The sequence below is a fragment of the Sebastes umbrosus genome, chromosome 6 (assembly GCF_015220745.1).
Source record: "Sebastes umbrosus isolate fSebUmb1 chromosome 6, fSebUmb1.pri, whole genome shotgun sequence".
Lineage (NCBI taxonomy): Eukaryota > Metazoa > Chordata > Actinopteri > Perciformes > Sebastidae > Sebastes > Sebastes umbrosus.
The window spans coordinates 15,098,221-15,121,501 of NC_051274.1; the positions used below are offsets into that span (position 1 = coordinate 15,098,221).

The 23,281-nt window shown below is 39.0% G+C and overlaps 2 protein-coding genes across 4 annotated transcripts in view; one reads left to right on the forward strand and one right to left on the reverse strand.

Annotated features, from left to right (window-relative positions):
- Positions 1-12,811, forward strand: part of scube3 (signal peptide, CUB domain, EGF-like 3) — an 88,078-nt gene extending 75,267 nt beyond the window's left edge. For both annotated transcript variants that reach the window (XM_037772521.1, XM_037772522.1), the window contains 13 exons: positions 2,635-2,757; positions 2,913-3,029; positions 3,118-3,213; positions 3,353-3,469; positions 4,786-4,947; positions 5,854-6,057; positions 6,275-6,436; positions 6,530-6,697; positions 6,800-6,961; positions 7,046-7,243; positions 7,363-7,515; positions 8,734-8,813; positions 9,135-12,811. In XM_037772521.1, coding sequence (XP_037628449.1) covers positions 2,635-2,757; positions 2,913-3,029; positions 3,118-3,213; positions 3,353-3,469; positions 4,786-4,947; positions 5,854-6,057; positions 6,275-6,436; positions 6,530-6,697; positions 6,800-6,961; positions 7,046-7,243; positions 7,363-7,515; positions 8,734-8,813; positions 9,135-9,287 — 1,895 coding nt within the window. In that variant the 3' untranslated portion in view covers positions 9,288-12,811. The remainder of the gene's footprint in view (positions 1-2,634; positions 2,758-2,912; positions 3,030-3,117; positions 3,214-3,352; positions 3,470-4,785; positions 4,948-5,853; positions 6,058-6,274; positions 6,437-6,529; positions 6,698-6,799; positions 6,962-7,045; positions 7,244-7,362; positions 7,516-8,733; positions 8,814-9,134) is intronic.
- Positions 12,812-13,012: 201 nt separating this feature from the next.
- LOC119489742 (complement component receptor 1-like protein) lies at positions 13,013-20,501 on the reverse strand. 2 transcript variants are annotated; one of them, XM_037772524.1, is made up of 11 exons: positions 20,337-20,501; positions 20,065-20,262; positions 17,615-17,714; positions 17,456-17,529; positions 16,834-17,055; positions 16,525-16,716; positions 15,841-15,937; positions 14,781-14,854; positions 14,515-14,694; positions 13,224-13,403; positions 13,013-13,135 (listed from the first exon to the last, which is right to left on the reverse strand). In XM_037772524.1, the coding sequence occupies exons 1-11, from the start codon at positions 20,386-20,388 to the stop codon at positions 13,107-13,109; spliced, it is 1,398 nt and encodes a 465-aa protein (XP_037628452.1). In that variant the 5' UTR covers positions 20,389-20,501; the 3' UTR covers positions 13,013-13,106. The 2 variants fall into 2 exon arrangements, with proteins under 2 accessions (XP_037628452.1, XP_037628451.1); XM_037772523.1 differs by having other exon boundaries at positions 16,525-16,719.
- Between the last annotated feature and the right edge of the window lie 2,780 nt (positions 20,502-23,281).

The following is a 23,281-nucleotide window of genomic DNA, read 5'->3' on the forward strand; positions in this document are numbered from 1 at the left end:
ATGTTCCTTCAAGGTGGAGTATGACCATGTTCATCAAACATGAGCAGCTACCTACAGTAGTCTGGTGTGGAGCAGATAGCAGGAACAGCCTTTGGTGTCAGGAGGTGGTGTGTGAGGGCGCGTCAGATCTGCCTTGAAGGCAGCAAGAGGCCCGCCAGAGCACATCAGGGTGTTGCGGCGGCCCTTTGATGGAGTGTGTATCACCAGTTAGAATCTGCTGCTGTCTCCAGCGCCTCGGGCGCTCACAGTAGTTCTGGGAGAGACAGCATATGCACTTGAAATACATAGCTTTGCAGTGATTTGTTCTGTGTTTTTTTTTTGTCTGCAGTTTGACAGGTCTACTGATCAAGAATTTTGCAACAGAATGTAGAATAAGGAATGAGACTAGAGAGCGGTAACGTGTAGATGTGTGGGATCACGGGGTCTGCACAAACACAACAGTGCAGTTAGTTACACCCACAAAAAGTAAAATAATTGGACCATCTTACGGCAACATGCCCAATTGAGGACCTTTGCACATTATACCCCTATTTCTCCTGTTTCTTACTAAGTACCACATGCTGGAGTTGGAACATCTTAGAGTATTATGCAATCCATTAAAGGGAACCAGCAATAAATACTTCCTTTTTGAAGCTCATATAATGCTTAGTTGAAGCTCTGAGTCAGAGAGATTGTTGTAATGCTGCTGGATTGTGTTATATTGTAAGCTTTTGTCTCATCCACCCCGTTATGCATGGTTAGAATTACACAAACTGTATTTATGGGTCTGGTAGGTTCATGGGATCCATTCCACACACAGGCAGCTGTATTAGCTGTCAGTTCAGCTAATAAAAGCAACAGAATTGGATTTGTAGGGGCTTTTACTCGCATGATGGACTGTGATCGGACCACACCGAGCTGCTGAGTGGCGAGAAGATGGTCAGGCGTAAGTGACTCTCTATGCCATTGTTGAGAGAGAAGGTGATGAATGATTTCCCCTCGCTTTTCATCGACGCTGTCGGAACTGTTAGATAACCCCAGAGATTTATGGCGCTCCCTGTTGTACTTTCTCACTCCCGGCCATAACCAAGGTTACTGTATGTTATTCCCTGTGCGGTTTATCAACCGAAATATAACTGCCAAACAATCCAGAAAGCTGTGCTCAGTGTTTAACAATAGACTCCCCCTAAACAAGCCCAATTAGGTCAGTGACCTGCTGTCAAGCATTGTGCCGAGGCCTGTCAACATTCCTCCCAAGTGAGAGTATATCCAGCCATTCTCCCTCTCAGCTAGCAAAACAAGCCGCTCATTTTTTGCTTATCTGGTAAGAAAATAGACTGGAAGCAGTCGTGACTAAATACATTCTGAGTATTTTTAAATTTACCTCATTTGATCCAGCCAGCATTGACCTCAACAGAACGGCTTTCCTCTGGTACTGACAAATATATGTATACATAGATCTAAGAGAAGGACTAGAAGTTTAGTCCCACAAAACCCCCCAGAGTTTAAGTTGATATCTTAACAGTTAATTGGAAAAACACAGAAAAAGATTGTGTTTAGGATTAAAAATCCTCTTAAAAACTCACATAACCATATTTGGACTGGAAGTTGCTGATGTTGATGAATAAGCACACAAAAGTGATTAAAATTCAAAGATGGCAAGATTTCCACGAACTCCCCAAACCATCCCGAAATTCCTCGCAAATTACACGAAGCAATTGTTGAGTCTAAATGTCATTTTGTCTTTTTTGTTTTTCTTCCTTGACTCATCTCCGCTTTCTCTCTCTTCTGTGAGAGCACGCAAAGAAAAAAGCCTTTGGAGAAAGGTCAGAATACATTTATTTGGTTACATTTCAAGTATGGGAGGAACAAAGAAGTCAAAATAACAGTCGCTGGCAGATGAGCTGCGCTTCCATCAGATATTCATTAGAGCTCTTTGTCCTTTAAATTGAGTGCTTTGATGCGGAGGATAAGCAGCGCACCTCTCGCTGCATTTCAAAGCAGCTCTGGCTACACGTCGCTGTTGATGAAGTCATCATCTTCTTCAGGGAGTGCCGAGGCACGCCGACTGTTTTTATTCAGGGTGAATAATTTAATGAGACAAGAAAGAGCATTTCGTATCGGCAGGCCAGATCATCAATCACTGCCATTATCTCCATCTCTTTCCCGGTGTCTCCGACGCTTGTCCGCAGCCTGTCGCATCCTCGGCTCTACCCACTAAACTAATTTTCTTTCTGGCGTCAATGGCAGCCAGCCTGCATCTGGATCCCGGATGCTTTTAGTGGTTTTTAACTCAGCATGTGTTTGAAAGGTGATTATAATTTACTGCTCACCGCAAGTTTTCCTCGCTGAAGAGCAAAGACGTTTTGACCATGAAATTGAATGTGGCGACATCAAAACGAAGGATCACTTCTGTTTACAGACAAACACATTAATCTTCCTAGAATGTGACAGGATGAAGTGATCTGACCTCCCATGAACTCCTCAGTCACAGCTGCTCTGTTTCTTAACAGTCCAGTTTCTCTTCAATTTTACTCAACAAAACTGACTCCAGATCTTTTGTTAACTGATCTTCTGAATCTTTTTCCTCCTTTACAATTAGTCCTCTAAGTGACTGTCCACTAAATGTCTCTATGTTAACATATGTGTTCACAGATATCGATGAATGCAGTATAAACCGTGGAGGTTGTAAATATGGCTGCATCAACAGCCTGGGGAGCTACGAGTGTACCTGTCCAGCAGGGTACAAGCTGCACTGGAACAGGAAAGACTGTGTTGGTATGTAGCAGCACTGCCCCCGTGTGGATAATTCACTGACACACACTCAAAAAGCACATCAGTTTCTTCACACCAGCGCCTGGGTGATTTCTCTCACTCTCTCCTCTCTCTTTGCCAACAGTGTGTGATTCTCTGTGGGTTTTATTTTCCCTCAGAGTTGATGAAATGTCCTCTAGGACTGGTGGCGCCAAAGGCCACTCTGACCTGTAGCAAGACGGGCAAGAAAGAGAGCTGCTCTCTCACCTGTGCCTCTAAGGCTCACTATCTGGCAGGTATGTCACCCCCAGTAAGCATGCAATCACAATTTTAAACATTTTCTTATTTTGACTTATTATTTTTTGTGTGTGTAACATTTTGCAGAGTCTGACAGCAGCTACTCAGTCAGCTGTGGTATCCCCATCTTCAGAGGGAAGTCTCCTGCCAGGCTCAACTCCAGCAGTAGTCAGAGCTGCATAGGTTCGCTGCCCTCCACACTCCTATAATAACACTTTTTAACAATCCAATCTGTCAATCACAGACAGTCTGTCTTTGCTGTGGCAGCAGTGCGATGTTGCAGTGTGCTGCCTCCTACCCACTGTGCTGTGTTTGTCTGTAGAGGCTTTGGCTCCTCCAGTGAAGCAGACGGCTTCTTTCAAGATTAAAAACGCCAAATGTCACCTGCACCCGAGGCTGACAGGCAGGACGGAGGACAGAGGACGGACACTTGGACCAGGTCAGTCTTAATCTGTGGTTGCTGCTGTATACATATGCTGTTATTTATAGACGTTTCACAGAATGTACAGTATAATTCATAACTGAAACGATTGATTAATTGATTAGTCGATGGACAGAACATTGTTTGGTAATGGATTGACCATTTGAAGATGAAACACTACAGGCAAAAACATTGTTTTTCATGCACTGGTCAATTTTGAGATTTTAGGCAATTTTCTTCCATAACATGTCTTCAGACTAGTGGAAAGAAAACATCCAAAATACACATTTAGGTATTTTATTTTACTACTTTGTCTAATTGTGTCTGTAGATTTCTTCTAAATTCACAAAAAGTTAGCTTTAGATAATGCTTCATTTGCATATTTAAACATACAATTTCAGAAAACATGTAATACAAAACATAATTGTCTTAATGTAAGTAATCAGCTGGGGAAGTTTCATGGTGATATCTATTAGTTAAATGTTTTACCCTATTCACCTGTAGTGTATTGTAAAATGTATGGAATTATACAATATATATCTTTAAAGGTCATTTTCTCAAAATGAGGTTTTTCTCAGACTCTGAGCCAGAAATCTCCACTTTAGTATCACTTACGTACCATTACCTTTCCACTTTCATTCCTATCTATATTCTGAAGGTTTTTACAGAGGGGTTTGTTTATACATCATTCATAGCCTGATTTATAGAACATTTTATTAGTAAAAACATGGCCAAAATAGATTTTTTTTATGGCTGTTGACAGTATTTTCTGATTGTAAAAACCTTTGACTCTAATATATCAACAAACTGAAACAAGAATTTTGAACCTGTCTTTATCCAATGTTCACATTTCTGTTTTGGAAATGTATGCAAATTAGCACATATTTGATAAGATAATGCCCCATTTGTATATTTAAACATACATTTCAGAAAACTTGTAAAACAAAAAATAATTGCCTTAATGTAAGTAATCCACTGGGGAAGTTTCATGGTGATATCTATTATCACTATTATTATCCCTATGGGTTGTTCTTTGTCATATAAGATTTGTATTGTTGGACTAAACAAGCTAGTTGATTCTGGCAAATCATAATGTGCATTATTCACAATTATCTGACATTTTGTAGACAAAACAATTAGTTGATTAATCAAGAAAATAATCAGCATATAAATCAATAATGAAATCAGCCATAATACAACTACTAATGATGCATCTGCTACCTTTGAGTCATACTTTCTAAGAAATTATAGACATTAAGTCTCAAACATGAATCAACATTAGTTATTATTTATTGATGTGTGATTGGGGTTAACTGATATCATGTTGTCCACAGGAGGGGGGCAGCCCTGCAGCAACTGCCTGGTGACATTTGTCAACCTCAAATGTGACTCCTCTAAGAAAACTAAAGGGCGACGTGCTCGCAACCCCGCTAACAAAGAGGTGACACGCATTACTTTGGAGCTGGAAGCTGAGGTCAAACCTGGAGACACGACAGGTCAGTCATCTCATGTAATACAATATATTTACAGCAGTTTCTGCCTGTGTTGACCTTGTGGTGATTTTACTCTACTGCCAACAGATTTATCATTAGTTAACATAATCTGCTTTCTACTCCTGCCTCTTTATACTTTATACAGTTCAGAGGGAATATTGTATTTTTACTCCACTACAATTAGCTTCAGTTGCTAGTTACTTCACAAATTCAAGTTTTTGCATACAGAGCATGCAAAAATATACCGGTACAGCTGAAACGAGTAGTCGAGTGACAGAAAATGAATTGACTATCTTAATAATTTGAATTCATTTTTAATAATTTTGATGTTTGTACTGTTAGTTGTGAAGGTTTTGCTTTGGGCTCTGGGTAACTGTGACGGCATTTCTCTCTATTTTCAGAATTTTTACGAACCAAACAATCAATTAGTAGAAAAAAATAATCAGCTGATTTAATCCATAATGAAAATAATTAATAGTTGCTGTCCTATACAAAATTAAAGTTAAAAATTAGCTCCAACTCAAACAACTACAACTGTAAAATCCAGATTTTTCATGAATGCATGACAAATAGTAATCTAATGATATAATATATAGGCCATTTAAAAAAAAAAAAATGTTTTCCTGATTATACTTGCATACCTAATATTTTCATGAATATACTGTAATTCTAGTAACTGAGCATTTTTACATTGTGCTGTGAGCGTCTTTGAGATCCTTAAAAAGCACTATATAAGTTTAATATATTATTATTATTATGAGTACTTTTATTTAAGTAAAGGATCTGAATACTTTCTACAATACTGTGTACAATACATAAAGTAATTTTTACAATGAAAGAATATGTTGTTATTTAGGATCTGCTGTGTGCTATGGACTGAAACACATTGTTTTATTGAACCATAAACAGGGAGTTGCAATCTCAGCTGCCTGAGGCAGCGCATGGAGAAGCAGGTTAAGACGTATATCAAGGCTTTGAAGAAGTCGATCAACCAGGAGCGCTTCCTGATCCGAGTCGCTGGTTTGGAGTACGAAGTGGCCCAGAAACTTCCCCAGGCTACTCCCAGTGGGGAGAACTGTGGCCCGGGCTGGGAGAGGGAAAGTGGCCGATGTGGTAAGACTGGAGAGCTGGACCAGGAGTGTTAGATGAGCTGTTTTACTGTGATGTCCAAATGCATTCGATTTGAGAATTTAAGTACAATGCCATACTTAGAATTTAATAGTAACTCAAGACATTTAAGATAGAACTTAATCTTTTTTTTTCTTTTTTTTTAAATGATTAAACTGAAGTGTGTCCTCTCTGACCGGAGCCGTTGTGAATATTCTCTCAGTCAGATGCTTGTCGGGGTCTTACTACCACGGTGAGCAGGAGCGCTGTGTCCAGTGTCCGCCTGGCACTTTCCAGGAGAAGGAGGGGCAGCTGGCCTGTGACCTCTGCCCCGGCAGTGACGGCCACGGACCTGTCGGGGCACGAAACATCTCCTCCTGTGCAGGTAGCTTAGTTTCGAGTGCCAGGGACAATGATAAACATGTATTTCTGAATTCAATAGTAAACCTTCTCTCCGTGTTCTACAAATGAAATCCAGGCCAGTGTCCAACGGGGTCCTTCTCCAGCGATGGGTTCAAACCTTGTTCGGTGTGCCCTCTGGGCTCCTACCAACCAGATTTGGGACGGACCCTGTGCTTCCCGTGCGGGGGAGGACTGGGCACCAAGCGGGAAGGTGCCAGCTCCTTCCATGATTGTGAAGTCAAAGGTCGGTTTGTGTTCTTTGTATACTGCCAAAGAAGAAGAATCTACTCAAATAATGTTGCAAATCCTTCCCAACTTAATGTGTATCTTCATTTCTACCCTGCAGTTCAGTGCTCTCCAGGTCATTACTACAACACCACAGTACACCGGTGTATCCGCTGCCCATTGGGGACGTATCAGACAGAGTTTAGACAGAACTACTGTATTACCTGCCCTGGGAACACCACCACTGATTTCGATGGTGCCACAAGTGTCTCGCAGTGCAAGAGTGAGCATGAAAATTACTGTTTTGTGTTTTCAGATTTCTTAAACACGAGCTGGAGACTAATTTGTTTCGTTTGTGTACGTCTAGACAGGCAATGTGGTGGCGAGATGGGTGAATTCATGGGTTACATTGAGTCTCCCAACTATCCCGGTAATTACCCTGCTAATGTCGAGTGCATTTGGAACATCAACCCGCCCAGCAAGCGCAAGATCTTAATTGTGGTGCCGGAGATTTTCCTGCCCTCGGAGGATGAGTGCGGAGATGTGCTGGTTATGAGGAAGAACTGTGAGTGTCTCTCGTTCCGGTTGTTGTACTAAATAGAATTTAGTGTTTATAGCCTATTGTATGTTATTGCATTATACAAACCTGATTGGTCACCATTGTCCTTTATATGCCTCTGCAAGGGTCGGCTACATCCATCACCACCTACGAGACATGCCAGACGTACGAGCGGCCCATCGCCTTCACAGCTCGCTCCAGACGTCTCTGGATTAACTTCAAATCCAATGAGGCCAACAGCGCCAGAGGCTTTCAGATCCCCTACGTTACTTATGATGGTATGTAGCATCCTCATTTATCACACCTGCTGTGTATATATCCGTCTCTCTCCCCTTTTTATGCCAGGGACAACCGTGGCTGGTGATGTTTGTACGTACAAACATCAGTCCGTCCATCCGTCCCATTCTTGTGTCACTTGGACTCAAGGATGAACTGATTATAATTTGGTGGTCAAAGGTCACTGTGACCTCACAAAACATCTTTTTGGACATAACTCAAGAAGTCTTATGCTAATTATGACAATTTCACACAAATGTCAAATAGGATAAAATGAAGTGATGACATTTTGGACAAACATGCATGTAAAGTGCAATTTGACTGGTTGGCGGAGGCATACAACTGTGAGGTGATAATCCTAGCTATGACAATCTTTATGACGTTTGTGTCATGTTTTTGACATACTATGTTCTGACTTTTATCAACGTACTTTACTTTGATGTATTTTGATTTTTTTTACTTTTGCCATACTACACTATGGCTTTTTTATGGCTTTTCCCTACAACCTATGACTTTTTCATGACCTTTCTGACATACTATACCATGATTTTTTTTTTCTTCATGTCACACTATATATTATGACTTTTTATGACAGACTATACTATTACTTTTTTGACATTTTGTCTGATATGCTATGACATTTTCAACTTACTATACTATGACTTTTATGACTGACTTTTTCATGACAGTTTTTGTGACATACTATACTGAGTTTTTATGACCTACTATGACTTTTGAAAAATTAAGCATCCACATAATTTTAGAGTTGCATTTTGTGAAACACTGACAAAGCATCCCATCTTTCCTGAAACAGTGTCCTGGTTACTCTGAATACTCTACAGCCCTCTTTCATTGCAACTACTCTCTACCAAAGAAGAAAGTAGTTTACCCAGAGTAACAGAGACACTGCTTCTGGAAAAAGATGTTGCTGCAGACATTTTTAACAGTAATTTCTAAATAAAACTAAATTCAATCCACTGCATTGTATTGGGACAGAGGTAAAAATCTCAGAGTTGGACCTAAATGATCTACATTGCTAGTTGTGCCACTAGAGGTGAGAGAGGAAATGTGTTTTTGGTAACTTGGGTGAACTGACCCTTTAATATTACATTATACTTTTTACATTAAATGGTTTGAAACATCCCATAAGTGATAATTCAAAGAGTCTTTCATGACGTGACTAGTAGTAACTGTGTCTTGTGTTGTTTTTATAAATTCAGAGGACTATGAACAGCTCGTAGAGGACATAGTGCGAGATGGAAGACTCTACGCCTCAGAAAACCATCAAGAAATCCTCAAGGTTAGCAGATTTACGTCTTCTTACTGTGTTTATCTAGCTTCATTTCTTGTCGATACATGAGACCACCTGGAAGAGGTGACTCAGTTAAGCAGTAAGTTGTACCTTAAAAAGGTGTTCTTAGGCTAAACAAAGCTGTTGGTAACAAACATATTAGTACTTGCATGAGTCACACGGTACGTTAATATTAGATGTCGTCATATAGTGGGTGTGTAATTTGTTTTCCAGCATTGTGTAATAGCTTCAAATGTAATTCAAACTATTATTAAAGATGAAACTCTGCGTTTAAGTGTGGCGTTTACACCCATCTGTTCTTCCCTGCAGGATAAAAAACTGATTAAGACTCTTTTTGATGTGCTGGCTCACCCAAACAACTACTTTAAGTACACCACTCGGGAGTCCAACGAGATGCTTCCTCGCTCCTTCATACGCCTCATAAGCAGCAAAGTCTCTGCTTTTCTGCGACCATACAAGTAAAGCCTACACATCTGCTGAAGCACCGGATCGTGACCCCCCCTCCCCGACGTCCCCCTCCACCTTACAGGCTATATCCAGTAACTCTCACAGGACTGAAACACAAGACATACAAGTATGTTTACCCTTTCTTATTTTCCATAGGCTTCGACAATAAACACTATGCAGACCTGAGAAATAATGAAAATTTGTGTTATAGGTTTTTTGTCAGTTTCCATTCAGCGCAGGTCTGCAACCCCGAGCTCAAGCATTTAGTGGGGATGCAGAGTTTGTGAGTGGGTTTGGTTTCTGTTGTGCAATGAAACCACAAAACCAATAGAGACGCCTATTTCAGACAGTAGGAGTGATGTTTTGCGTGCACGGTTTGAGCTTGATGGAGCTTGTTATTGTATTCGCTTAAATGAGCGGTGTGAGTTCCAACTCCTACCATTAAGTATGACTGTAAGTGTTGTGTAAGTGTTGTGTAACCCTAGTTCCATCTTCAGTGTCTGTGTGCTGTCCTCGAGGAGGAGCAGTTGTTAAATTCATGTCGCAGCTGCGTTCCAGGTCATTCAAAGCCTTACTATATTTGAGCTCTTAGAGCAGTTTCCAAGGGTTTTACTGTTAAAACAGTTAATCTGTGTTTTTGTTCCGTCTGTCTAGACTGTACCAGCGTTTTCCAACCTTCAGATAATTTCTGTTGCTCTTTTTTTTAAGCCAACTTAATGCAAATAAAAACAGGTGGTTTATCATTCCAGGAACATCGTAGACATTTGGGAGATGAACAACAAACTAAATTGTAAGAGCCACAGAAATGAGATAACGTGATGTCTAGTGGAACATGTCTCAGAGAGAGAGCGAGAGAGAGAGAGAAATGTCTTTGAGGGACATTATGTTTGCTGCTTCTTTTAAAAGGTCACTTTAATTCTTCAATCTCATATTGTCTTTCTGATGTACTCTACACACTAATAGTCTCTAGTTTTAAAAGGAAGCTCCACATCTGTAATACTTTAGTTCTTACACACAGTAAGTTGAAAATCTCACATTGCCTGTCTGAACTACCAGTTTTATTGTGTTTTTATTTCAATCTTGTAAATAATGAAAATAAATTAGACGAGGGTTGAATTCTTTGATCCTAAATTTCTTACGCAGGACCCCTAAAAATCACTTTCTGCCCTTGATGTCCCACCCGTCTCAAATCCAAAGACACCCAGTACCCCCTTTAAACACCCCATTCACATTTTGTTCTGTCCCAATGAAGACAGCTCTTCCAAAGACCGCCCAAAAAGGGCGGGTCACTTTGTTTTGTGCACTAAATTTAGAGCCCGTCATCCTGCCTTTTTAGTACAAAGTGCAATGAATGAAAACAACACATCTTAATTTTGGTTACAGTCTATTGTGACCCACAACAACACTTGTGAAATGTGTTTTCGGCCGCATTCTTGTTGAGACTCATTGTATTAAATATTTATCAGTCACTATGGGCAGAACATGTTTAGGTTTCAGCGTGTAACTGCTCTCTTATTCAGAGAAACACTAAAAATGTAAAGTCTGTCAAGAAATGTAATAAAAAAAAAGGAGTTTTTGGTGTGTAGAAAATATTCTTTGCGATTTCAAAACAGCAACCAAAACAGGGTAAAATTATTTTAAAATCTAACACTTTGCATCATGTTAGGATCTGACAAGTAGTTAAAGGAATTGTTCGACATTTTGGGAAATATGCTTATTTTGCTTTCTAGCTGAGAATTAGATGATTGATACCACGCTCGTCTGAACAGTTAATATGAAGCTACAGCCATGAGACAGTTCTGGATAATCCGCCTACCAACACGTTAAACATCGTTTGTTTAATCAGTGGTAGGGCTGCACGATTATGGCCAAAATGCTTATCACTGTTATTTTGATCAATATTGAGATCATGATTATTCATATATTGTAGGGACAAAATATTTTTATTGCAAATTCACATTTAAATAAACCGAGCGCTGCTTTCATGTCCATGTTGTGCTACAGTCCAACCGTCAAAAATCTAAAATCCCTTACTTTGTTATTGTCATCTATAGTGGTTATTTATATAAAAACACAATTCCAATGATTAGGAAATAAATTATTTTATTTTTATTGATAAAAAAAATCTTGGAATTAGTAATTAAACTGATTAATTAGTTCTAATTATATATTAGAAGCTGCTTAGAGGAAGTGTTAGGAAGTTTAACAGGTCATATTTCTCTCTCTATTTTATATTGCTGTGAGAACATCTCCTTCAAACAACTGTAGTTATTCAAGTTTCTCGCCAAAAAACATTTTACAAGATTACATTTGAACGCATCATGGTAGCGTTATAATCTACCATCGCCCGATACTCATTTTACCAAGTAGAGCTTGAACGCACCATAAGCCCCATAACGGAGCTGTGTAGTGTCATGCTGTCAGCAGACGAGCCGGTCACTGCGATCACTCTGAGCAGCATCATGGGAATGAATTACAAAATAATTAGTGTCTGATTAAGAAAAAAAAACATATATAACAATATGAGACCTACTGAAAACGTGCCGGCTTCGATGGGCTTCTGATTGACGGTGCATCTCTAGCTTTTAGTTTAGGAAGCGCTTGATTAATGCAGCAGAGTGTTCTATAAGCGGAGCATTTTAATGTCAATATCGCAGTCGATCAAGCTCATTTAATTGCGAGAAGCGAAAATCGTGATTAATCGCGCAACCCTAATCGGTGGTTTTGGGTGGGGGATATGTGTTGCTCTATTTCATGGCTGGGGCGTCCCTGGAGTCTCTGCTTGTTGCCTAGCAACCTCAGCGACTCCAGGAAGGATGCTCAGCAAGAAAGTGAATAAATATTTCTCAATTTAGGGACTATTCCTTTAAAGTCATTAGCACCACCACTGCAGTCAGATTGGTACAGATGACTGCATGGTCACAATGATAATCCCAACCCCTTAACCTGTATATTTGACCCTCTAAATTGAGTTAATGCTTGCTCTCTGATATATAATGAATCTTTCGGGGAGTATGCTTTGTCCCCACTCGTGTAAATAAATATAAGTGAGATGGTACACTTCATATCATGTACCAAACTTTAGGACGACAAAGGGATTTTGACCACATTGTCAAACTTTAGGGCGATGCTGGGCCAAGCCATGAAGAACTCATGTCAGTTTGAAATTCTCCTATACAGGTCTCACATTATGTCCATTTAGTCTCCATTATGTCGGCGTCGTAGCGCGCCCACCCGGCCCTCATTCCCCCTCCCACTAGAATCAGCTTCTGTCCTGCAACCTGATACATTTTTTTTTTGTTTTTTTTTAATTGTTGCCTTTTAACAAGAGTTTGCTATGATGTATCATAGAGTTGATAATGATATTTGCACTTGAATTGTTATTGCTCATGTAAAGAAATGTCTGGATTTTGTATTGTCTTTTTAAATGAATGGAATTGGTGTTCTTATTTTCTTGTAGCTTGTTTGTTCATGAAATGCTCACTCACCGTTTAGTCTATAGAGATGATACATAACATTATCAACTGTTAAAAAAAAAAGAAAACTATGTACAGAGGTGAATGAAACAAGTTTGTACTCGTTACTGCCCAAAACACTTATTGAAATAAACATACTGTACTTCAGCTTCATTTCAAACATTTTAATGTCTGAATAATGAGTTCATACAAGTTTTATGAAGTAAGAAAATAAATCACTGTTAGTGCATTATTAAAGGTGGATATTAGTGCATTATCAAAAGGTGCATTTTAGAAGAATTTTTTTTTTTTTAGAAGGAAGACATTTTTAAGCTTGAGAGCGTTATTTTCCATCCTCCTCCACTGGCCGCTGAACCATTCACCAGCCCCTCCAGTTGGTGCGACGTGCTGAAATAACAGGTGGTGATTATAATTTTAAAGTGTTGTAAAAAATAATATCTTGAAACTCATACACAACAAAAAATTGATTACTTACATGTACAGTCAGGGAGGCCAGGGGACCATTTGCCGTCATCACCACAGGTAACCGTACTCGGGCCGGACTTCTTGTAGCCCGGGTTACACTCGATTGATATGGTGTGCCTGTATTGATACAGCTCGGTCTGAGACCCCATCCAGTAGGCGTTGCGCACATTTGGAGATGGACATGTTATTTCTGTGAGAAAACACAAGGAAAAAGAAACTTATAGTCATGTCAAAAAAGATAAAGTTATATAAATATTTAAAAAGTGCTGTGTAACTAATAGGGCTGGCACGATACACCCATCTCCCGATTCAATACCATTACGATACTTGGGTGCCGATTCGATATGTATTGTGATTTTTAAGTATTGCGATTCAATATATTGCAATTTGTGTTAATGTTTTTTTAACACTAGACCATGAGAAAAAGTTTAATCATACACTTGATGGACTTTTAATTTGAAAAATATCTAAATTGATACAGTAAAAATGTTTGATTTTCAGCATGTATGTAGTCAAAGATGTCCAGAAGTCAGATATATCAGTCATAATTTATTAATATATTTCCCTCCCAAATTATGGTATTTTCTTTTAATTTATAAGGGACATGTAATGTTTTATAATTCTGGTGAATATAATCCATCAATCTTATTTCCATATATGTATTTTGTATATACAGTTCCTTTTGTTAACACCTTATTTTGAAAACCAGACGTAGTTACATGGGTATACTTCCGCTAACTTCTCCAAGTCCGTTGCTAGCTCTCTCGTTAGCTCTGTTTTATTTATACATGGTGGTCAGCTCCATCGGGGCCGTTTGACTGTATTTACCATAAATGTCAGTATATGGATGTTCTACAGTTTTAGCGTCGGCCAATTAGACCACGGAGATGTGAGTGACGGCTGGCTTGACTGCACATTACTGCAATACGATAACGTTTCCTGTCCATGACAGAGTTAGTATGCAGCTTTAGCCATGATGTCTAGCTCTGCTTTTCCTGCAATGTGTGAAACCCAAAGTGTTTCCATACTTACCTGTATGTGTAGTGTTTACCACTTTCCGAGGTTTTCTGCCTTTTTGTTTAGGGTCACTGCGGCCGGCTGCGTTTTGTTTTGGTAGGGATATGACATCACGTTACTCTGACTACAACAATAAAAGTGGTAACTTCCTTCTACCTCCACATAGACTCAAATGAAGCAAATATATCGATTTTGGCATTAAAAAAAAAAAAAGCGATACATTGGTGAATCGATCCCCAACCCTAAAATAAGTAAGTAAATAAGTAAATAATAGTGTAAAGGACCTTTGCATTTAGGAGGAGGACCACTCCATGTCCCATCCTTGGTGCACCAAATCAGCCTTTGTCCAACAAGGGTTCCCACGCGACAATGATACTGAACCACAGTCCTGTATGTGTAAGGTGGCTCCTGAAGGCCTTTCATCAGTGCATTCGTCCTTCCTGGAGGCTCCGCACACCCCACAGCTGGAAGAGATATAAAGTAGTGTTGGCACAGCTTAAGAGGAAGGAAATTAAAAGGCCATCTAACAAATGATGCTAGTTCACTGCACCTTCACAGTGAGGAACACGTCCGTCCCAGCCTTTACTCAAGCAGTTTCTAGTTGCCTTTCCAACAAGACGATGTCTGATGGAAAAAGAATAATCAAAAGTCAGAGCGTCAGAGATAAATAATGGAAAATCTTTTAAGTGTGAACATTTTAAGTATAAAAAATGACAGTATGTCTAATAAAATGAGAGAATGGACATTCCAATTCAAAAACAACATAGCAAGATGGTCAGAGCGGTGGCCAGTGACGTTCTTATCACTTTTTTTCGACATACTATACTATGATGTTTTTATCACTTTTTTTGACATAGTATACTATGACTTTTTTAGACTTTGTATACTATGATGTTTTTAGCACTTTTTGACATACTATATCATGACTTTTTTTATCACTTTTTTGAACATATGACTTTTTTATCACCTTTTGAAGTAAAAAAATTCATAGTATAGTATTTGGAAAAGAAGTCATGGTATAGTATATGGAACAAATTAAAAAAAAGTCATAGTATAGTCTGTCGAAAAAAAGTCATAGTATGTTGTAAAATTTTTAAATAGTCATAGTATAGTTTGTTGAAAAATAAAAAAGTCATAGTATGTTGAAAAAGCCATATTATAGTATGTTGAAATTTTTCTTTTAAAAGTCATAGTATAGTATGTAGACAATAAAGAAAAAGTCTGACTATAGTGTGTCAAAAAAAAGTTAGTATGTCCAAAAGTCATAGTATAGTTTGTCAAAAATAAAAAAGTCGTAGTATAGTATGTTGAAAAAAAATATATATATCCAGCCACTCAAGGTGCTCCATCATGATCTAATCTAAATGCTCATTCACAACCTTGGTACAGCCTTCTTGCCCAAGGACACTTCAACATGTGGACTGGAGGAGCTTCCAATTAGTGGACGACTCACTCTACATCCTGAGCCACAGCTGCCCCATGAAAAGTCATATGAAAGTCATAATATATTATGTCATAAAAAAGTAATTAAAAAAGGCATAGTATGCCCATAGATATAATATTATATTTCTATGTTAAGAAAGCAGCACAGTATAATGATTTTTCCCTACCCCTCATCACAGACAGCTGTTGCAGTGTCTCCAAACTCCACTCCAGTATATGTAAACTGTCCATTTGTAATCTCTCCTGCAGATCCACATGGCTTTCCTTTTGAGGATGAAAAAGGTAAAAATTAACAGGTCATTATGACCTTGTAAAATATATATTTTTATATTTACATGCAGTGCATCAAGGGTGACACAAAACAGTTCACATCAATGGAACTATAAAAAAGTCCTCATAGGCTATCTCAAAAAAGCTGGGGCCAGATGCATAAAACTGTTGATTGATTCATGACTCAAACTGTGTGTAGGCTACACACAAAGACAGAAATATGCAGACTAATAAGGCCGCACAAGCTTTAAAAGGGCTAATTCAATTCAATAAGGAAGAATGTGACTTTGACAAAAAGCAGACTTGCTGTTCACGGTCATTGATTACCTGTAAGCAATTTTCAAGCCCTGATATAGATACAAGTGTCCTTGAGTTAATATGAAAACTATTGGCTGTCTGGAAAGTATGCATTATAACTTCTGACTAATCAAACAGTTCTTTGGTAATCAAAATAAAATGATCAGTTTCTGAACACACAAGACATTTGATATAGAATTCAAAGAGATTAGACATGTAGATCTTCAGTAATGTAGATTAATAAAGCCTTAAACAAGACTGAGAAGGATTATAAAAGTTCTTACGTTCACATCTTAGCAGCAGTGGCGTCCACTTTCCCTTCATACACATGCGATATCTGCTGCCGCCTGCTTGAATGTATCCGACATCACACACGTAAGGGACTCTGTCGCCAGATGCGAAAGATGTCATTGCGATGTACTTGTCGGTGGGGTTGGCGTTGGAGTTGTGGATGTTTACTGGTACACCGCATCCCCCTGCTGAACAGAGGAAACTGTCAAGTCAAGACACTCAAAACATTTTTTACAACCGCCGTTTAATAATCTGAGATGACAGTTTGTCGTACTGACTATCCAGTAGAAATACTAACTCACTTCCTCTATCGGGTGACGGAGTTGTAACAGGTGGAGGCAGGCACCGAGGAGGTTGAGGCTGCCACAAGCCGCCCGGAACACAAGTGATCTGCTGAGCTCCATCCAGCTGGAAACCCCGACTGCAAGCGAAGGTCACGTAGTCTCCGACCCGGTATACAGAAACATCTCCAGCACTGCTCACAGAGTTGGCCACTGTCGGGGTGGAGCAGGTGGCCTCTCCCTCTGAAGAGATTAAAATTATTCTTCTGTTAAAAAGGTCATTTTCTTTTGCTCCGTAAAATGACCTGTGATTGGCCAAAGTCTCCCGTCACGTGCTAGATTTTGTTAAAGCCTGAAAACAGAGCCATGAGGAGGTGCAGAAGTCTAGTTTTCTCTCAGAGCACTTGAATTACAGCATACCGAAAGATTATGGAATTTTTGCCCAATGATGCCAAAAACATTCTGCCTACTGCAGCTTTAAGTGATTAAACAAAACACCCTCATTGTGCGTCACATTTAGACAGTAGTCACTCACTCTTGACACAACACCGCCCACAGATCGCCTCTTAAGGTGCAGCGACCACAGTGCGTAAAGAGTATGAATGGGTTTCGGATGAGGATGCTCTAATGTGCTGTTGCTCACCTTCACAAGACGGGAATTCACCGGTCCAGCCAGACTTCTTGCATATCATGTAGTTGAGTCCTTTCAGAGTGTATCTGAGAACAGGGAGATATATTAGTCACAAATTCAGAGGCTTATTCTGACAGAGTTTTAAAGGATTTCCTTCAGGCTTCAACTTACCCATCATTGCATACAGCATAAACTTTCTCCCCGAGGAATGAATTCCCTTCATACTGGAACTCCCCATTGGGTAGATCCCCGGCGTTACCACAGGATTTCTCTGTTGGATATAAAAGAGAGGAAATAGCCAATCAGAACAGGAATTGAGAGTGAAATATGATTTGGCAGATGGAACAAAAACAAGACGGACGCTTTTATTTTTACCATGTCGCAAAACAAACCACATAAGCTGCTGTAAAAGCCTACGTGCCAACCTCAGTGAGTTTTACCAGAAAGATCTAGGGAGAGTTTTATGAAGATGTGTTGTATACATTTTCTGAAAACAGTGAAATGTTTTAAGTTAAAAAGCCCGTTCTCATTCCCAGGGAGTCAAATACCGACGCTTTGTCACAGCCGTCGTGTTACATACTGACGCACGAGGCACCCTTTAGCGTCAGTATGAGATGCACCGGGCTTTCAATTAACTACAATGTAAACCCATCTGCGTCCATATTTAACGCTCAGTGAAAGCGCACCGGGAGTGTGGTGATGTAAATTTAAGAGCAAAAAGAGACACACCGGGCATGCGGGAAGAGAGGTGGGTGTGTCCAACAAACACGGTTTTCATCCAGGAGACTGCTGACCCGGTCCTGTGCGTCACATTACAATTAGCCGTTTGTTCATGACCCGTTTTCACAACGTTCAGTGTCATTTTCACAGTTCAAACGTAGTAGTTTTAAGCCCAACCATGTTGGTTTTTCTTAAACGTAAACTATAGTGGTTTTATTGCCTGAACCGAAGGAACCTAAGCAACCCTTCACAACATTAAGCACGCATCTACTGCGACCTGAAAAGTGACGCCAAGGGCTCGTTAAGCATGTGATTACTGCAACCAAAAAAAGAGTGACATAATGTAGAAGCCTCAGGTTGAAGACCCCATGACAGCAAACATCTGGTCTGCTCCAAACAGATGTGTCTGACCCTGAACAGTCATCATAATCACAGAAGATTTCACATTGTGTTGTCTAATTCATACTGGGATCAAAATATGTTACTCAGTGTTTGTATTAGAGTCTACAGCAGTGAGTGTTACGGCAGTATTTTCAATACTTGTGGAGCAGTCACGTAGTTCAAATTAGAGCGGGTGTTAGTTAGTCATCAACCACCAAGAGTAACAGAGTAGACCGTTGGATCCATTTTACCAAACACTGTATATGAAAACATGAAAATACACCAAAAGCTAAACTTATTTTCCTATCTTTTCAGTAAAAACAAAACAAGGCAGACTATTTTAACAGTGTACCTCTTCAATTAATAATAATGACACATCTCCCTTTGACAATAAAGAGACATCATTTCTTATTTTTTTCTTTAAGATCTATCAGCACCAGCAAGTCCAGATAATGTTGCTAGACATGAAGAATTAAAGCTACAGTCCAACAGCAACAAACACCAGAAAGTTAGTTAAAAACTATGAATTTAAAGTAAATGGTAGTTGGTATCAGGCATATTTAAGACACTCTATTTGCCGTTCACACTATGAATATTAATGTTATCTAACAGTTTAGGTTTAAGGATAGCAGGTATGAACGGGAGGAAGGATTACAGCAACCAGTGTTTCATTTTTCAACCCTATGAGAGTTGTTGTAATTGTTTAGGTTTATGAACGTTAAATCTAAATAAAACGCTCTAATAATGCATCTTGCTAAACATTCAAACTTAAAAAAAAAATGTTGTATTGGTTTTCCTTAAAGGTCCCATATTGTAAAAAGTAAGATTTTCATGTCTTTTATATTATAAAGCAGGTTTAAGTGCTTTAAAATACTGTAAAAGTATCGAAGCGCTCAATCCATGGATAAATACACACAGCCCATATTCAGAAATTGTGCATTTGAAACAAGTTGTTAGGATTTCTGTCCATTTGTGATGTCACAAATCTACAATATTTAGACCATTTCAGAGTTTTAAACGTAAACATTCTAAATGTGTCCCAGTTTATTCGTGGTTGCAGTGTATGTTAATAACATCAGCTGACAGGAAGTGATCATGGACCCAAACTGGCCAGGCAACGCAATTCTGTTGCAATTCTGTTGCAATGCACTAAAACGGAGCATTTCAGACAGAGGGCAAATACAGGTATATTCAAGCAGACAGTATGAGGAAAATAAAGTTTTTTTTAACATTACAGCATGTAAACATGTTCTAGTAGAAACACAAAATACAAGTATGAACCTGAAAATTAGCATAATATGGGACCTTTAAATTTTAGGGATCACAGGTGTGTTGGAGTAACATGCAGGTTGCCTCCATGGCCACTAGGGGGCTCCAGGCTGCTGTCCTTAAATCTATTTAAAAATAACTGAGAATATATCAGTGAAATCAATCATCTACGAAGGAAAGACAACATTCAACAGTCTCTGTACACATTTATTACTTAACTGGAAAGCCAACAAGTATACCAAAGTGCTTACTTTCGCATTTGAGAGTCAGTTTGGTCCATTTCCCATCAACACACTGCACAGCTCTGCTCCCTCTGGATGGAGTGAAGTCCTCTCCGCAGACATAGTAAACCTTCTGCCCGCTACTGAACCTCTGCATGGAGGAGGGTCTCTTGGCTAGTTTGGTGAGCGGGTACTCCGGTGGTGCAGAACATTTCTTGGGTACTTGAGCTATATTGGGGCAGAAAATAGAGTTAAAATATCAATAAATAACAAAACAATCTGCTAAATGTTCTTTTATTTACCTGAAGCAAGTAAGGCAAAAGATAAAACCAGAATATTCCACCCGAGGTCCATGGTCTCCTGTGCAGTGAACTAATCCTCCTCCAGGTTACAAACACATATGAGCACCAGCAGGTCCAGATGAAGCAATTAGTAGAGGAGGAGGAGGTGAGGAGGTGAGGAGGTGAGGAGGTGTGGCCCAGCAGGAGACCAGCTGACTGAAACTACACAAGAACAGGGACAAACATGCTGCACAGCACACACACATGAAACAAGGTCAGAAAAAGAAAGAAAACCAATTAGTATTTATTGAGAACATTATTATCAAGTAAACCAGGGTTACAGTAACCTTTACTATCAAAAGAGCTATTTTAGGCAAAAACAACAACAACAACAAAATCTGTCTGGAGCCACAAATCATTTGAGCATTGTGATGAAGGTAACACAGTTTATAGTCTAAGTATATAGAATATAAGTCTAATGCAGTGAGGGCCAAAGAGCAAATGTACCACAGAGTATTAGGGCCACATTGAGGGAAAAACATCTGAGATTTCCAGAATAAAGTCGTAATATTACGAGAAAAAAGTCATAATTTAATGAGAATAAAGTCATACTATTTCAAGAAAAAAAGTCTTAATATTACGAGAATAAAGTCATAACTTTACGAGAAAAAAAGAAAATTAAAATGATGAAGAAAATTACTACTGCTATATATATATATGTGTGTATACTAAACTTCTGACTTTATTCTCATAATATTATGACTTTATTATCGAAATCCCAGATTAATTTGTTTTCTCAATACTCTGTCTTACCATCACACCATAGGCCTACAACAATGATAAATAAAATTGAAAATGTAAACAAAAAACAGTTATTCATTTCCATTTTTAAAAATCCGCAGGGAGCCACTGGAGAGGGGCTTAAGAGCCGCATGTGGATCCGGAGCCGCAGGGTGCTAGGAGACCCCTGAACTAAACCTACATCTTTCAAACAGAACCCATAGTTGTAATATGGTGAACTGCATGAATAACTTTTAGGGATAAACCAATTAAATTGAATCCTAAACAAGCCAAACCAAGCATATACACTGTAGACTACAGGGTGCATAGGTGTCCCAAAACCATTATGATTTTCTAAGAATTTATAATAACAAAATTAGACTTATTAAGATGAAAGAAAGTATGTTTAGACTTTTGAAAATCATGTAAGATCCAAAACAAAATAGAAAAACAAAATTCCAATAGTGCTGTGAGAGTACACATTTTTCTAATAGAGGGGAAAGAAAATCTTATAGTGTTTTTAGAAATATAGAAATCCAAAAAGATCATATCTCACATTTAATTTCTCACCTCAAATGTTTTCAGAAACATCTTGTAGTGTACTGTTTAGCTGTAAAATCAAGGCCTATGGAAAGGAGGCTGGGTCACGGGCGGACATGGGTCTTGGGGTACAACACATGCGCAGTGTAACTGAAGCTGCGGTCGTGCGTTGCGATTCGCTCAGTTTCGGCGAGTGCAGGCCAGATTTTACTGAGCATGTGTTATGCCCCCAAAGATATGATGCGTTGATGACGTGTGCCCCAGCCTCCTTTCCATAGGCCTTGTGTAAAATGAGGAAGTTTGTGACCCAGCAGCCATGTTGAGATCTCTTGAGGAAATACCATGCACCGCCCACCAGCAGGAGCACAGCCAATAGGAACGCTCTGTCTCTGAAATTACCTGTGATTGGCCAACATCTCCCGTCACAGGCTAGATTCTTTAAAGCCTGAAAACAGAGCCATGAGGAGGTGCAGAAGTCTAGTTTTCTCTCAGAACACTTGAATTACAATATGCTGAAAGGTTATTATGGAATTTTTGCCCAATGATGCCAAAAACATTCTCCCTACTGCAGGTTTAAGGGAACAAAACAAAATATAACTCCTCAAATACCAAAATGCTAATTAGGCCCTTTAATACAGTTCGTCTAAACCCAGTCTGATAAATCATGAATTGCATTATACTGCAAGGTATTTCTAATATTTTGTACACCTAATTTAGATCAGTTAGGGTACTAAAGATTAGAATATAACACAATACTATTCAACAGCACTACAAACTGTAGTCTCCATAAATAATCATACAGTTGAATCAACGCCTCTCTAAAACACCGTCAACAAAAACTTTAATTACAGCCTTCTGGCCTCCAAGTTGATTTTAAAATGTAATTGTAGATTTGCATTTCCCCTCGTTTTGAACACGTCTTCATTCAGACTCCTGATCCGGTCACATAGTTTTCAGCCTCTCTGTCTCTGGTTTATTTTTAATCATCACAGATAAACTGGGTGGATTTCCTGTGGTCGTCCCGGCAGAGTCACAACAGAGCTTTGCCAGCATAGTTTTGAGTCACTGTGACTGTGATTGTACACCCCAGCAGCAGTGGTGGACACAGCAGTCAAATCCTTTACTTGAGACAATTATGTCACTAAAAAGACAGTATAATATGTCATAAATTTCTTAAAAAATCTTAGTATATTATGTCATATATATATATATACAGTATATATATCATTGTTAATTAAAGGATGTAATCACAAATGTGTCAAGTTCTATGTTTATCTTATTGTATTTTTATAGTAAGAATGACTAACACATTAGTATACATCCCTTTCTTTTAAAAATCAGTGGCCTATTTTTTGTTTAATATCCGTAATCAGCGTGGAAATTAATCAGAGCTTTTTATCTGAATCCACTCGTTCAAGGATCCTTTCAGGCGTCAAAGCAACTTGCAGATTAAATTCTCTGAAACACAACTGATTATTGGACCCTTTCCTCCTCCTCCGTCTCCCCGATGACTCACTCTGCAGCCTATGAAAGTAAATCACATTCATTTAAAGCTTGTTACATCATTTTAAACACTCAGTGAGCCGAGCAAGAACGACAATTCCTAATTCAGAACTTAACATGCCACACAGAGATTTGTGCGTCTG